General features: G+C 44.5%; 1 protein-coding gene and 1 long non-coding RNA gene across 6 annotated transcripts in view; one reads left to right on the forward strand and one right to left on the reverse strand.

Moving 5' to 3' along the window:
• Nucleotides 1–16,940, forward strand: part of LOC140074768 (uncharacterized) — a 147,596-nt gene that overhangs the window by 75,706 nt on the left and 54,950 nt on the right. The gene's annotated exons all lie outside the window — the stretch shown is intronic.
• The window catches only part of CACNA1H (calcium voltage-gated channel subunit alpha1 H), a 308,384-nt gene that overhangs the window by 49,813 nt on the left and 241,631 nt on the right, over nt 1–16,940 (reverse strand). For 2 of the 3 annotated variants that reach the window (XM_072119929.1, XM_072119927.1), the window contains exons 23-25: nt 16,048–16,173; nt 15,089–15,178; nt 12,047–12,260 (exon numbers count right to left, since the gene is read on the reverse strand). In XM_072119929.1, the coding sequence (XP_071976030.1) occupies nt 12,047–12,260; nt 15,089–15,178; nt 16,048–16,173 (430 nt within the window). The remainder of the gene's footprint in view (nt 1–12,046; nt 12,261–15,088; nt 15,179–16,047; nt 16,174–16,940) is intronic. The other variant, XM_072119928.1, reaches the window with a different exon arrangement.

The following is a 16,940-nucleotide window of genomic DNA, read 5'->3' on the forward strand; positions in this document are numbered from 1 at the left end:
TTGAGTGTCCTTTAATATATATGAGTGCTGTGTGCAGAGTCTCCAGTGTATCCTATGAAATACAGCTGTGCTTTGTTCTCCTGCCTCCTGCTTGTAAGAGCTAATGGGGCGGCAGGAGGCAGGGGAAACTACAGAGTTATATAACTCCCCTATTTCACCTTGAGTGTCCTTTAATATATATGAGTGCTGTGTGCAGAGTATCCAGAGTATCCTATGAAATACAGCTGTGCTTTGTTCTCCTGCCTCCTGCTTTGAAGAGCTGATGGGGAAAACCCGACCACAATCAGGAGCCATGTGACACAGGCTGCACATACTACATACAAACCACAGTGTGAATCATAGAATTGATCTTCTATGTCATAATATTTTCCAACTTTTAAAATGCATGAAAAGGGACTGAAATTTCTGTCGTCCCTCCACAGCATCGCTTTCCCTTAACCCCCATTTATGATGTCCCCATATACTATGGAATGGTTTTCTGCTTTACCATCTTATCCAGGACATATCTCCCACTGACCTGAAAACCTAGACGCTCCCGGTACGGGTAGGAGGTATGTTATTGATCAGTCCTGTAGATAGGACTCACGTTGCTCTTCCCTGCCTCCTGCTTATAAGAGGTAACAGAGAGAAACTTCTAATAGGGAGGAGGCTGCACAATGACACAGAATACACGGATACCCTGCAGAGTGACTACAGGACTGATGTGTTAATGACCTGTCACTTACTGACCTATGTTCGGACTTAGCGGGATGAAGGGTCCTCATGGGAAATGTGCAACAGGAGATCCGTATCAGAGGCAGAAAACGATCATGAATCGCACATGAACCAACACAAGTAACACAATAGCAAGGAAAAAGAAAAGTTCTGTTGAGAGAAGACACTGGACTATAGAGAAGGGTTAATACAAGGTTGTAATCTTCTCTGGTTGAGCCGATAATAATCTCGGGGATCAACTGTTTTCGTGGAACACGCTGCCTTGAAGAGACGCAGAAAATCCGGTCCCCGGGGGAAGGAGATTGAGTCTGAATGGAAGCAGGTGAAGACGACTGATGTGGATAATTGTATTAGCAGGTCTGGAGGATGATGCTATCACACGGGTCAAGGGTGGGGGGTCGGGGGCTCTAATAGAGTGGGATCAGGGACTAAATAAGACACAGTCCTCTGACAGGGAACCAGTAATCTGCTGTTACATCTCTCACTCCAATATAAGCCCCAAGATCTCCCATCATGCATTTGCTGTCGTGACCTCCTCATAAGTCCATTTTTTTATAGTTTGACACTAACTATCTGCAAACAGAACCAACCAGTTCTGCAGGTCCTGCAAAGGTCCTGGAAGGACTATGTATGTTGAGAGCCAACACAAATATATTAGGATTTTAGGGTTGGAGGTCCCTCTCTACAGGGCCTCGTTTTTATTAGGGTCCAATGCTGCTGACAGTAAGGAAGTCTGGGAAGGGAGGCAGTGCTGCTGACAGTAAGGAAGTCTGGGAAGGGAGACAGTGCTGCTGACAGTAAGGAAGTCTGGGAAGGGAGGCAGTGCTGCTGACAGTAAGGAAGTCTGGGAAGGGAGGCAGTGCTGCTGACAGTAAGGAAGTCTGGGAAGGGAGGCAGTGCTGCTGACAGTAAGGAAGTCTGGGAAGGAAGGCAGTGCTGCTGACAGTAAGGAAGTCTGGGAAGGAAGGCAGTGCTGCTGACAGTAAGGAAGTCTGGGAAGGGAGGCAGTGCTGCTGACAGTAAGGAAGTCTGGGAAGGGAGGCAGTGCTGCTGACAGTAAGGAAGTCTGGGAAGGGAGGCAGTGCTGCTGACAGTAAGGAAGTCTGGGAAGGGAGGCAGTGCTGCTGACAGTAAGGAAGTCTGGGAAGGGAGGCAGTGCTGCTGACAGTAAGGAAGTCTGGGAAGGGAGGCAGTGCTGCTGACAGTAAGGAAATATGGAAAGGGAGGCACTGCTGCTGACAGTAAGGAGATATGGAAGGGGAGGCAGTGCTGCTGAGAGTAAGGAAGCCTGGGAAGGGAGGCAGTGCTGCTGACAGTAAGGAAGTCTGGGAAGGGAGGCAGTGCTGCTGACAGTAAGGAAATATGGAAAGGGAGGCAGTGCTGCTGACAGTAAGGAAATATGGAAAGGGGGGCAGTGCTGCTGAGAGTAAGGAAGTCTGGGAAGGGAGGCAGTGCTGCTGACAGTAAGGAAGTCTGGGAAGGGAGGCAGTGCTGCTGACAGTAAGGAAGTCTGGGAAGGGAGGCAGTGCTGCTGACAGTAAGGAAGTCTGGGAAGGGAGGCAGTGCTGCTGACAGTAAGGAAGTCTGGGAAGGGAGTCAGTGCTGCTGACAGTAAGGAAGTCTGGGAAGGGAGTCAGTGCTGCTGACAGTAAGGAAGTCTGGAAAGGGAGGCACTGCTGCTGACAGTAAGGAGATATGGAAGGGGAGGCAATGCTGCTGAGAGTAAGGAAGCCTGGGAAGGGAGGCAGTGCTGCTGACAGTGAGTCTAGGAAGGGAGGAAGTGCTGCTGACAGTAAGGAAATATGGAAAGGGAGGCAGTGCTGCTGACAGTAAGGAAGTCTAGGAAGGGAGGCAGTGCTGCTGACAGTAAGGAAGTCTAGGAAGGGAGGCAGTGCTGCTGACAGTAAGGAAGCCTGGGAAGGGAGCAGGACATAGCTGCTGACAGTATTGCTGTATTCAGTGCTGCTGAGTCTTCCCTCTGCCTGGTGGTTACAGGAGCAGCAGCCATTTTATTGTAGTCCTCTGTCCTCTCGATGGCAGCCTCCGATGGTATGAGACCCATTTTTAAAAAAAACTCAAAAAAAGTCAAAGAAACCTCAGAAGCTGTAACAATAGGAGAACTTTTCCTTTGTGTTGGATCAGAGGGGATAAGGTTTTATCTAATAATAGGTGAGCGCTCTGTAAATAATCTCAGAGACGGATCTGCGGCTGCCGCCGCTTTGTATGGCAGGCACAAGGAGGCGTCAGCTCCGGATCACGATGCAACACGAGCATGAATCCAGAATTAAAAACAAGCGATTGGGGTTTTATTTTTAGCAAACAATCGCATTTCTGGCGGCGGCGCAAATTTCCGAGGCCTCGCTCCACTTTTATGGAGAAAATATCAGATTCCCCCTTATAAAACAATAGAGAAGCGATGAATAAGCCCCTGATTGTACGAAGTTATACTGAGCGCAGAGACATTTATAGAGACACAAGAGCCACCGGGTTATACAGCGAGATTATCTATACAAGTATCATTCACAGCTCTATAATACAGCACCCCGCTATAACCTGGGGATCTCCTGTATATAGTGATATATGTACAGCCGGTATAACCTGGGGATCTCCTGTATATAATGATATATGTACAGCCGCTATAACCTGGGGATCTCCTGTATATAATGATATATGTACAGCCGGTATAACCTGGGGATCTCCTGTATATAATGATATATGTACAGCCGGTATAACCTGGGGATCTCCTGTATATAATGATATATGTACAGCCGGTATAACCTGGGGATCTCCTGTATATAATGATATATGTACAGCTGGTATAACCTGGGGATCTCCTGTATATAATGATATATGTACAGCTGGTATAATCCGGGGATCTCCTGTATATAATGATATATGTACAGCTGGTATAACCTGGGGATCTCCTGTATATAATGATATATGTACAGCTGGTATAACCTGGGGATCTCCTGTATATAATGATATATGTACAGCCGGTATAACCTGGGGATCTCCTGTATATAATGATATATGTACAGCCGCTATAACCTGGGAATCTCCTGTATATAGTGATATATGTACAGCCGGTATAACCTGGGGATCTCCTGTATATAATGATATATGTACAGCCGGTATAACCTGGGGATCTCCTGTATATAATGATACATGTACAGCCGGTATAACCTGGGGATCTCCTGTATATAATGATATATGTACAGCTGGTATAACCTGGGGATCTCCTGTATATAATGATATATGTACAGCCGCTATAACCCGGGCATCTCCTGTATAAAATAATATATGTACAGCTGGTATAACCTGGGGATCTCCTGTATATAATGATATATGTACAGCCGGTATAACCTGGGGATCTCCTGTATATAATGATATATGTACAGCCGGTATAACCTGGGGATCTCCTGTATATAGTGATATATGTACAGCCGGTATAACCTGGGGATCTCCTGTATATAATGATATATGTACAGCTGGTATAACCTGGGGATCTCCTGTATATAATGATATATGTACAGCCGGTATAACCTGGGGATCTCCTGTATATAATGATATATGTACAGCTGGTATAACCTGGGGATCTCCTGTATATAATGATATATGTACAGCTGGTATAACCTGGGGATCTCCTGTATATAATGATATATGTACAGCCGGTATAACCCGGGCATCTCCTGTATATAATGATATATGTACAGCTGGTATAACCTGGGGATCTCCTGTATATAATGATATATGTACAGCTGGTATAACCTGGGGATATCCTGTATATAATGATATATGTACAGCCGGTATAACCTGGTGATCTCCTGTATATAATGGTATATGTACAGCTGGTATAACCTGGAGATCTCCAGTATATAATGATATATGTACAGCCGGTATAACCTGGGGATCTCCTGTATATAATGATATATGTACAGCCGGTATAACCTGGGGATCTCCTGTATATAATGATATATGTACAGCTGGTATAACCTGGAGATCTCCTGTATATAATGATATATGTACAGCTGGTATAACCTGGGGATCTCCTGTATATAATGATATATGTACAGCTGGTATAACCTGGGGATCTCCTGTATATAATGATATATGTACAGCCGGTATAACCTGGGGATCTCCTGTATATAGTGATATATGTACAGCTGGTATAACCTGGGGATCTCCTGTATATATTGATATATGTACAGCTGGTATAACATAGGGATCTCCTGTATATAATGATATATGTACAGCCGGTATAACCTGGGGATCCCCTGTATATAATGATATATGTACAGCCGGTATAACCTGGGGATCTCCTGTATATAATGATATATGTACAGCCGGTATAACCTGGGGATCTCCTGTATATAATGATATATGTACAGCCGGTATAACCTGGGGATCTCCAGTATATAATGATATATGTACAGCCGGTATAACCTGGGGATCTCCTGTATATAATGATATATGTACAGCCGCTATAACCTGGGGATCTCCTGTATATAATGATATATGTACAGCCGGTATAACCTGGGGATCTCCTGTATATAATGATATATGTACAGCTGGTATAACCTGGGGATCTCCTGTATATAATGATATATGTACAGCTGGTATAACCTGGGGATCTCCTGTATATAATGATATATGTACAGCCGGTATAACCTGGGGTTCTCCTGTATATAATGATATATGTACAGCCGGTATAACCTGGGGTTCTCCTGTATATAATGATATATGTACAGCCGGTTTAACCTGGGGATCTCCTGTATATAATGATATATGTACAGCTGGTATAACCTGGGGATCTCCTGTATATAGTGATATATGTACAGCTGGTATAACCTGGGGATCTCCTGTATATAATGATATATGTACAGCTGGTATAACCTGGGGATCTCCTGTATATAATGATATATGTACAGCCGGTATAACCTGGGGATCTCCTGTATATAATGATATATGTACAGCCGGTATAACCTGGGGATCTCCTGTATATAATGATATACGTACAGCTGGTATAACCTGGGGATCTCCTGTATATAATGATATATGTACAGCCGGTATAACCTGGGGATCCCCTCTATATAGTGATATATGTACAGCCGGTATAACCTGGGGATCTCCTGTATATAATGATATATGTACAGCTGGTATAACCTGGGGATCTCCTGTATATAATGATATATGTACAGCCGGTATAACCTGGGGATCCCCTCTATATAGTGATATATGTACAGCCGGTATAACCTGGGGATCTCCTGTATATAATGATATATGTACAGCTGGTATAACCTGAGGATCTCCTGTATATAATGATATATGTACAGCCGGTATAACCTGGGGATCTCCTGTATATAGTGATATATGTACAGCTGGTATAACCTGGGGATCTCCTGTATATAATGATATATGTACAGCCGGTATAACCTGGGGATCTCCTGTATATAATGATATATGTACAGCCGGTATAACCTGGGGATCTCCTGTATATAATGATATATGTACAGCCGGTATAACCTGGGGATCTCCTGTATATAATGATATATGTACAGCCGGTATAACCTGGGGATCTCCTGTATATAATGATATATGTACAGCCGGTATGACCTGGGGATCTCCTGTATATAATGATATATGTACAGCCGGTATAACCTGGGGATCCCCTCTATATAGTGATATATGTACAGCCGGTATAACCTGGGGATCTCCTGTATATAATGATATATGTACAGCCGGTATAACCTGGGGATCTCCTGTATATAGTGATATATGTACAGCTGGTATAACCTGGGGATCTCCTGTATATATTGATATATGTACAGCTGGTATAACATAGGGATCTCCTGTATATAATGATATATGTACAGCCGGTATAACCTGGGGATCCCCTGTATATAATGATATATGTACAGCCGGTATAACCTGGGGATCTCCTGTATATAATGATATATGTACAGCCGGTATAACCTGGGGATCTCCTGTATATAATGATATATGTACAGCCGGTATAACCTGGGGATCTCCAGTATATAATGATATATGTACAGCCGGTATAACCTGGGGATCTCCTGTATATAATGATATATGTACAGCCGGTATAACCTGGGGATCTCCTGTATATAATGATATATGTACAGCCGGTATAACCTGGGGATCCCCTCTATATAGTGATATATGTACAGCCGGTATAACCGGTATATAGTGATATAAGTGTGCATGGTTCCTGTAAGCCGCGGGCAGTATACAGGTTGGTCCGGGTGAGTGCTATCACTAAAGTGTTTACTGATTATCTGTGATGCCGCTGTCACTATGAATGAAGGAACACATCTGTATTGGATAAGTCGGCTGTGATTCTATTCGGCCTCCATGACAGGAATGTTACTGCCGCTATATAAAAGCCATTGGAAGTAAGACAGAGTTATAGGAGAAGAAGACGCCATTACATGAATCAGTGCGTTTGCAAAAATTGCTTCATGAAATTGTGAAATGCTGTTTTAAAGGGGTCCCGCTGCGCTCCTGCCACGTCTGCCCTAATAAATAACCGTATTTCTCGTAATATATTCAATCTGAAGAAGCTTTATTAGAAATCTGTTTGGTGCTGTTCCACAGTCCTTCCTTAAATGTTAATCACTATCACTATGTAGGGACAAATTCATTCAAATATAATGGTAACACCCAGTTGTCAGAATAAGACCATATTCACATGAACGTATGGGGGACGTATATATGGGCGATACACGTCGCTCATACATCACAATGGACTCACGGCGCCCAACGAGCGCCATATATTCCTATGGAGAGGGGCGGGGGTGAGTGGCGCTCTCTCCCGGCACTGTCGTGTGCCCGCCGTGCTACGTGTGGCAGTGTGAATGTAGCCTAATTATGCAACCTGGGCAGAGACATAGGGGTAGATTTATCCTAAGTCTCTTAGAGCAGAACTGTTCTAGTTGCCCATGGCAACCAATCAGAGCTCAGCTTTCATTTCCGCACTGCTGTTTATAAAATGATAGCTGAGCTCTGGTTGGTTTCCATGGGCAACTACAACATTTTTACCTCAGAAACTTGATGATAAATCTCCCGCACAAAGTCAGGCCTTACACAGACCAGCAGGACTTGTGTAGGCCTTGCAGTCTAAGCTCACAAGGACCACCGTTTAGATCCATAATAGATTCCAAAGTCCTGAAAACCTACGGTACATTTCAGAGCATTTAATGCTCACGTTATATAAGTTTGACATCTTCTGAGTGTTTGACTTTCTGAACATTAAAGGGGTCGTCCACTGTCAGCAAATAATGTAAAAGGTCTGTGTGAGTAAAGGTTATACAATTTCCAATATACTTTCTGTATCAATTCCTCAGGTTTTATAGGTCTCTGCTTGCTGTCATTCTATTGAAATGTTTACTGCCAGTGAATAGAAATCTGCCCATGGTTATTATCGCACGGCTCTGATTACGCTCTGTAAAAGTAACGGCTCCTGCACCTGTGTGACGTCACATGATCATGTAGATTTCTATTCACTGGAAGTGAACATTTTCAATAGGATAACAGCAAGTGGAGATCCTGAAAACTGAGGAATAGATACAGAAAGTATATTGGAAATTGTATAACTTTTCCTCACACAGACCGTATCAATTATTTGCTGACAGTGGACGACCTCTTTAATGTTCAGAAAGTCAAAAATGTTCACCTTCTTCTTCCCGGTGCATGTAAGTGCATTGTCTTGTGACACAATTTGAATGTTAAATCCCGCGCTCAGTCCGAATCAGTCGGATCATACAATGGCACCGCCCCAACCCAATTTGTGTTGCATGGAAGCAGCGCCGCTGTGCCTAAATCCGATCGCGTGTGACACAATCCAAGCACAGACACCTGTTACATACCTGTCCGAGCTGCGCAATCCCCGAAAAAGGTGAACAGTCCAATAAAAAGGCGATCCGCAACCCTTGGTAAATGAGTCCAATGTTCAAGAGGTCCTATACTCCTAAGGCTTATGTTTAGAAGGTCTAAATATGAGAAGACTTTAAGGTCAAAAGGTTCAAAGCCAAGGACTAAGGTTTAGAAGGCCAAAAGCAGAGCAGAAATAGAGTTCAGAAAATCCAATGCTGTGATGTTCAGGTTCAGGAGATCTAACATTGAGAAAACTTCAAGTTTATAGGAAAGTTCTGAAGTTCACAGGTCCAAAACTCAGACTTATCTGACGACTTCAAGTTCGGAAGTTCCAAAAATTAAAAGCCTACGAGACTGGATTGTGTTTAGAAGGACAACACTCAGAAGATGTGACCTTAACAAAGTCTAAAGCTCACAAGAACCAAACCCAAGATGAACTAAATCTCAGGGAACCTAAAGCTCAGGACATCATGGGTCCACCAGGACCTAGAAGGTTCTTCTTCACGGGATCATGATACAAATCACACCTGTTGACCTTCTTCTAGGAGTCTTATATTATCTGGCCAGAGGGTCCCTAGGGCTGCAGAACTTGGCGGTGGTCTCACTCCCTAATGGATGTCCTTGTCTCTCCAGCCTTCTATCTATTTAAGACGAGCGCCGTAATCCGTGCGCCTCTGGGAGAGCAAGGGGTTAAATTCTGAACACAAATCGTCTGTAAGTGGAAGAAGGAGATTCATGAGGTTAAAATCAAACCCAATCAAGTCTCCGCTTCCCTCCCGCACTCGGCGCGCTTCGTCCTGCCCTTGCTTGGAGGCAGTCACCCTGCACGGGATGTAACGCGGCTGCACGTCTGGGGAGCCCTTCAACATATTTAGGATAATTTCTGGCAATTGTTTCTTTCTTTCCCCCTGGTGCGCGGGATGAGAGGCGTTTCGGATTTTTTTTGGATTTGTTATGTGAAGGATGTCCTGCGGCGCTGTCTTGTGCAGTCGTGCCAGTCCTATCCCATTACGTCTCAGCCCTCTCCGCAATAAACACATTCCGGATAGTTTCGCACTGCGGAGCTCTTCTCCATAGGCAAACCCTGGGAGAGCGCGGCACAAGTGACCTTAAATTACATATACAAGCGCTATTGTATTTACATCCAAAATCCCTAGTGGTGACGGCCCCTGTGCATGCTGGGTAAGTTATTTTCGAGCTAATAGGCCACGCTTTCCATTGTGTGCGCCAAGGAAGATTGACAATCCCGGCTGATGTTGGAACAGGTTCGTTTTTGGGATAATGGGAATAAATGACGTCCCCCTACCAGCACTGTATATACACAGGGGTAAGGCCGGGTGACTGGCAATCGCGCACTGATCCGGGCTCCCCCCACAATTTAAAGGGTCCTGCAGCATTAGAAAAACTGGGAAAATATCTAGAACGGTGTCACACCTGTATAATGGGTTGTATATGGTGTTGCAGCTCAACTCCGTTAACGATGTAGAACCTTTATAGGGGTCTTCTGATATCCATAGTATAGGATTGCTGGGGGGTCCGACCACTGGGAATCCCAGTGATTGGAAAAACAGAAAACGGAAAGACCCCCAGGGAGTGCAGAACCCATGTTCTTCATTTACTTCTAAGGGGATCTTTCACAGAAGTGAATACGGTGACAGCCATGCATGTGTCTAGGGGACATACAAGAAGAGCTGAGCTGAGAGTGCATGTGTCTAGGGGACATACAAGGAGAGCTGAGCTGAGAGTGCATGTGTCTAGGGGACATACAAGAAGAGCTGAGCTGAGAGTGCATGTGTCTAGTGGACATACAAGAAGAGCTGGGCTGAGAGTGCATGTGTCTAGGGGACATACAAGGAGAGCTGAGCTGAGAGTGCATGTCTCTACGGGACATACAAGAAGAGCTGCGCTGAGAGTGCATGTGTCTAGGGGACATACAAGAAGAGCTGAGCTGAGAGTGCATGTGTCTAGGGGACATACAAGGAGAGCTGAGCTGAGAGTGCATGTCTCTAGGGGAGCTGTTGGAATAGCTAATATCAGAATGAGTGCGAGGCTTTCTCTGCTCGGCCTACGCTCCACATGCAGCCTGGGTTTTGCATGCAGCTTCATGCGCTCACATTCTCCATACTGGTTGCGTCTACAATGGTTTGAGAGGAAAAGGCGGCAGAGTGAGTGTCAGTCATCGTTCCTGTGTTATATGCCAAAACCTGTGCCGGGCAGAGTCACCCAATGGCATGGGCAGTACATGCAATATGGGAGGCAATGGGGGAGGGGCCAAGTGAATGGGGAGGGGCTAGTTTGTGTTTAGTAAAGCAACAATGCAAGAGATAATGGGGGGCTGCCAGGACTTGCATTGTGTTCACAGCTAAAGCATAAGCCAGTAATATATAGTAGTATACGAGATCATTATACATACATGTATGGACTACGGGGGGCATAGCCCCCATATAATGTTATAATGTAATAAGGACATGTATATTTATACATACGCACTGATGTTCTGGTAACTTAGGATACATCACTATATTTTAGGGTCCAGTGTCCTCACACTGCTGTGCTCTGTGCTCCCTGCAGCCAGTGTTGGGTATTATCCCTGGAGAGATGTGTAATTATACCTGTGTATGTTGTTGGAAGCAGCAGGACTGTTATATATATGGATCTATACTCCAGGATTGAAGATTATCCAAGTCCTCACACTGCTGTGCTCATAGCTCTCTACCTCTGCTTTGAGTAAAAGATTTTGGTTGAATATTGCCACTCTCAGAGTAGAGGAGTTGTGGAGCAGTGCACAGAGCACAGCAGTGTGAGGATCTGCCTCCGGTGCACTTGGAGAAGCTGCAATCAGGGCTCAGGGAAACCAGACATTCTCACTATAAGAATAATGATGATGTCTGACTTTACCATTGTCCTGCGCTCCCTAGAAAAAGTACCTGAGTGAAGTTGGTTGACCTCTGATGACCTCTGGAAACTTTCATTAAAATCTTAAAAACAATAGCGGCACAAGCGAAAATTTCTGCTGCACAAACCACCACAAACGTAGCACAAACGTTTGACACCAATTTTGTTTGATTTGAACAAGGTGGGGGGGCCAACTTCACTCAGGTAGAAAAAGTTCCAAGCCTCATTGACCAAAACCAATCAGAGCTCGGCTTTTATTGTTTTACTGCCTTGTGAAAAATGAAAGCTGAGTTGTGATTTGTTGCTATGAGTAACCAAGACATATTTGATAAATGAGGCCTAGTTCATTGCAAAGTAAATGAAAATACCCTAAAAATGGCGGCATGTCCCCCCCCCGCCCCCCCCCCAATGTCTGACTACTCGTTGCGTCCAGTTTCCCTCTCAAATCTTTTCCCTGAGTGGGGGCTACAGGCTCGGCTAGTAGCTGAAGCTCTAGTGTGACTACGGCGCAGGCACGAGAGATCCATGGGAACAGTCTACCGACCAGACATGTACATCGCCTTACTCCTGCGCTTTTTCTCCAGGCGGCGCTGACGTTTCTCCTCCCGGCGGCGCGCCTCCTCCGCCTCCTGGTGCTGACGGCACTTGTGAAAGTTTTCCACCACTACACCCACAAACATGTTGAGCACAAAGAAGCTGACGATGAGGAGGAAGGAGATGAAGTACAGCAGCATCCACGGGTTATGGTTCCGGATTGGCTGCAAGGGGACAGAAACACAGGAGACGTCCATTATTATCTCTGTACTGTGACATCACTGTGTGTATTATCCCTGTACTGTGACATCACTGTGTGTATTATCCCTGTACTGTGACATCACTGTGTGTATTATCCCTGTACTGTGACATTACTGTGTGTATTATCCCCTGTACTGTGACATTACTGTGTGTATTATCCCTGTACTGTGACATCACTGTGTGTATTATCCCTCTACTGTGACATCACTGTGTGTATTATTCCTGTACTGTGACATTACTGTGTGTATTATCTCTGTACTGTGACATCACTGTGTGTATTATCTCCTGTACTGTGACATCACTGTGTGTATTATCCCTGTACTGTGACATCACTGTGTGTATTATCTCCTGTACTGTGACATCACTGTGTGTATTTTACCTGTACTGTGACATCACCGTGTGTATTATTCCTGTACTGTGACATCACTGTGTGTATTATCTCTGTACTGTGACATCACTGTGTGTATTATCCCTGTACTGTGACATCACTGTGTATTATCCCTGTACTGTGACATCACTGTGTGTATTATGCCTGTACTGTGACATCACTGTGTGTATTATCCCTGTACTGTGACATCACTGTGTGTATTATCCCTGTACTGTGACATCACTGTGTGTGTATTATCCCTGTACTGTGACATCACTGTGTGTATTATCTCTGTACTGTGACATCACTGTGTGTATTATCTCTGTACTGTGACATCACTGTGTGAATTATCCCTGTACTGTGACATAACTGTGCATTATCCCTGTACTGTGACATCACTGTGTATTATCCCTGTACTGTGACATCACTGTGTGCATTATCCCTGTACTGTGACATCACTGTGTATTATCCCTGTACTGTGACATCACTGTGTGCATTATCCCTGTACTGTGACATCACTGTGTGTATTATCCCTGTACTGTGACATCCCTGTGTGTATTATCCCTGTACTGTGACATCACTGTGTGTATTATCCCTGTACTGTGACATCAGTGGGGGTCATTTACTAAGGGCCCGATTCGCGTTTTCCCGACGTGTTACCCGAATATTTCCGATTTGCGCCGATTGTACCTGAATTGCCCTGGGATTGTGGCGCACGCGATCGGATTGTGGCGCATCGGCGCCGGCATGCGCGCAACGGAAATCGTGGGGCGTGGCCGAATGAAAACCCGACGTATTCGGAAAAACCGCCGCATTTAAAAACCGAAAAAGTGTCGCTTGGGGAGCGCTTACCTTCACCTGGTCCGAGGTGGTGCATTCCGGCGCGATGAGATGACTTTCAGCGCAGCAGCGCCAACTGGTGGACGGCGGAGGAACTACCTTCTTAAATCCCGTCCGGACCCGAATCCAGAGCAGAGAACGCGCTGCTGGATCGCGAATGGGCCGGGTAAGTAAATTTGCCCCACTGTGTGTATTACCCCTATACTGTGACATCGCTGTGTGTATTATCCCTGTACTGTGACATCACTGTGTGTATTATCCCTGTACTGTGACATCACTGTGTGTATTATCCCTGTACTGTGACATCACTGTGTGTATTACCCCTATACTGTGACATCACTGTGTGTATTACCCCTGTACTGTGACATCACTGTGTGTATTATCCCTGTACTGTGACATCACTGTGTGTATTATCCCTGTACTGTGACATCACTGTGTGTATTATCCCTGTACTGTGACATCACTGTGTGTATTATCCCTGTACTGTGACATCGCTGTGTGTATTATCTCTGTACTCTGACATCGCTGTGTGTATTATCCCTGTACTGTGACATCACTGTGTGTATTATCTCTGTACTGTGACATCACTGTGTGCATTATCCCTGTACTGTGACATCACTGTGTGTATTATCCCTGTACTGTGACATCACTGTGTGTACTATCCCTGTACTGTGACATCAATGTGTGTATTATCTCTGTACTGTGACATCACTGTGTGTATTATCCTTGTACTGTGACATCACTGTGTGTATTATCTCTGTACTGTGACATCACTGTGTGTATTATCCCTGTACTGTGACATCACTGTGTGTATTATCCCTGTACTGTGACATCACTGTGTGTATTATCTCTGTACTGTGACATCACTGTGTGTATTATCCTGTACTGTGACATCACTGTGTGTATTATCCCTGTACTGTGACATCACTGTGTGTATTATCCCTGTACTGTGACATCACTGTGTGTATTATCCCCTGTACTGTGACATCACTGTGTGTATTATCCCTGTACTATGACATCACTGTGTGTATAATCTCTGTACTGTGGCATCACTGTGTGTATTATCCCTGTACTGTGACATCACTGTGTGTATTATCTCTGTACTGTGACATCACTGTGTGTATTATCCCTGTACTGTGACATCACTGTGTGTATTATCCCTGTACTGTGACATCACTGTGTGTATTACCCCTGTACTGTGACATCACTGTGTGTATTATCCCTGTACTGTGACATCACTGTGTGTATTATCCCTGTACTATGACATCACTGTGTGTATTATCTCTGTACTGTGGCATCACTGTGTGTATTATCCCTGTACTGTGACATCACTGTGTGTATTATCTCTGTACTGTGACATCACTGTGTGTATTATCCCTGTACTGTGACATCACTGTGTGTATTACCCCTGTACTGTGACATCACTGTGTGTATTATCCCTGTACTGTGACATCACTGTGTGTATTATCCCTGTACTGTGACATCACTGTGTGTATTATCTCTGTACTGTGACATCACTGTGTGTATTATTTCTATACTATGACAACATTATAGTAAACTGCTCCTATCTTTATGTGTTTGTACCTGGACATCGGTGGCCACTGCGTCTAACCCATCATACATGATGTTCACCCAGCCGTCTTTGGATGACAGAACAAAAAGCGACATGAGGGCCTGGAGAGAGATGAAAACACAGGACAAGATTATCATAATGAGCCTTTGAAAATACCTGCTGATACGTGTAAGGTGACTGTGCCGTCACTGGGAGATGCCGCCGGCTATAACACTTGGGATATCATGACGCCTGCCATATCTATGGACTGTTCCACACAGAAAATCTCTGTAGACCCTGGACCTGTATCATAACCAGGATTATTATAAGAAGCCTCAGGTCAATCTGGTCCCAGTGACATAACTGTTATTAGAACTGATATCTGGACTTCCATTAACTCCATTTTTGGGAACGGCTCGTGGATGGTGACCCCTATAATGTATTTGGTTTGGCCCATGAAGTGGTTGGAATGAGGGAAGTGAATAGAAAAATCTCCAATCTCTGGATATGAACAGAGTTCGGAGAATCGTGTACATAGTCTGTTCCCGGAATGTTGTGAAAATGAGTTTTCCCTCCGGTTTCCGAGTCACTGCTTACATGATTGTATACATTACTGCGGCACGGCCATATGGATGAAGAAGATCCTAGTGACTGCGGCCGGCTCAGTGACTAGGAACCAATATCATTATGTCGCGTGCTTCGCTGAAGCTCTGGGCTGCTTCCCAAGAACGAGCCAAGCTCGGAAAGAAGATGCCTAATGAAGAAGCTTAGTGCTGTGGGATCTACCTAACCAAAAAGGTCATCGGAAGAGTCAACAATGCGTGTAGGCCCATTGTCCCATCAGTGTTAGTGGAAAACATAAAACTCTACTGTCCATGACATCAGAGTGAAGCACCATGGACCAAGTGAGGGACTCTTGAGTAGGAGGAATTAGTTGGCAGTTTTTAGATTTTTAGAAGACCAAGGAGACCACAAGAACGTTCTCACTTACCTGGCCAAGGTTATCGAAGTTGTATTTGCGCCTCACCCACTTATTGCGTGGCCCTACACATTCCGATCTGTTGGTGACATTGCGGACATCGGGGCCCTCGCAGGAATAGAATTTGCCTTTGAAAAGCTGAAATGGAGATAATCAAAGCTTGGACATGTAGGAGGACTGCATCGTTTAGGTGCATCTAAACATAGTTCTGCTGGACCTTGATTGAATCTTGGTGTCATTACATTGGGGTCGGTTAGAACTAAATATTTCAGAAGACCATTGTGTGGTTTACCTGGATTTACAATCGTTATGGTATGGTGGAACATACCGGCCAATGGCTGGGGTCTAACCATGGTGTGCCTAGATTTATGGATTGGCCTTGTACGATTGTGGTAAGATTTGGAGTCGGGTCAATGTTCCTTGAGTAATTTGATGAAGTCTTCAAAATGTAATCTGATCTGGTAAGTAAGGTTTTGGATGGCTCTTAGAGTCCAAGCAACTAGATATAGTAGATCAAAATTTGGTATAGCTTTGGTATGAATTGATCTTGATATTACTTCAGTGGGACGTGGTAAGTTCTTAATTTGATATCATCATGGTTAGTATGATATGTTTTTGGTTGTTTTTAGGAACTCACACAGCAATTCACATAATTCAGGTGGATTGAAATATAGATTTGGTACAGTTTAGGGTTGTTTTTGGAAAGTAGACAGTAAACTGGTTTCAACAGACCTTGGAGTGGTTTATCTGGACCTAACTATGGTTTTGGTGGATCTTAGAATAATTAAGGTGGATCAACGTGTTGTTTTAATGGACCTTCGTAAAGTTTAGGTTGCTCCAACAATGGTTTTGGTGGACCTTAGCATAATTATGGTGGATCGAAGTATAGTTGTCATGGACCTTGG

This window comes from Engystomops pustulosus, chromosome 8 (genome assembly GCF_040894005.1).
Source record: "Engystomops pustulosus chromosome 8, aEngPut4.maternal, whole genome shotgun sequence".
Lineage (NCBI taxonomy): Eukaryota > Metazoa > Chordata > Amphibia > Anura > Leptodactylidae > Engystomops > Engystomops pustulosus.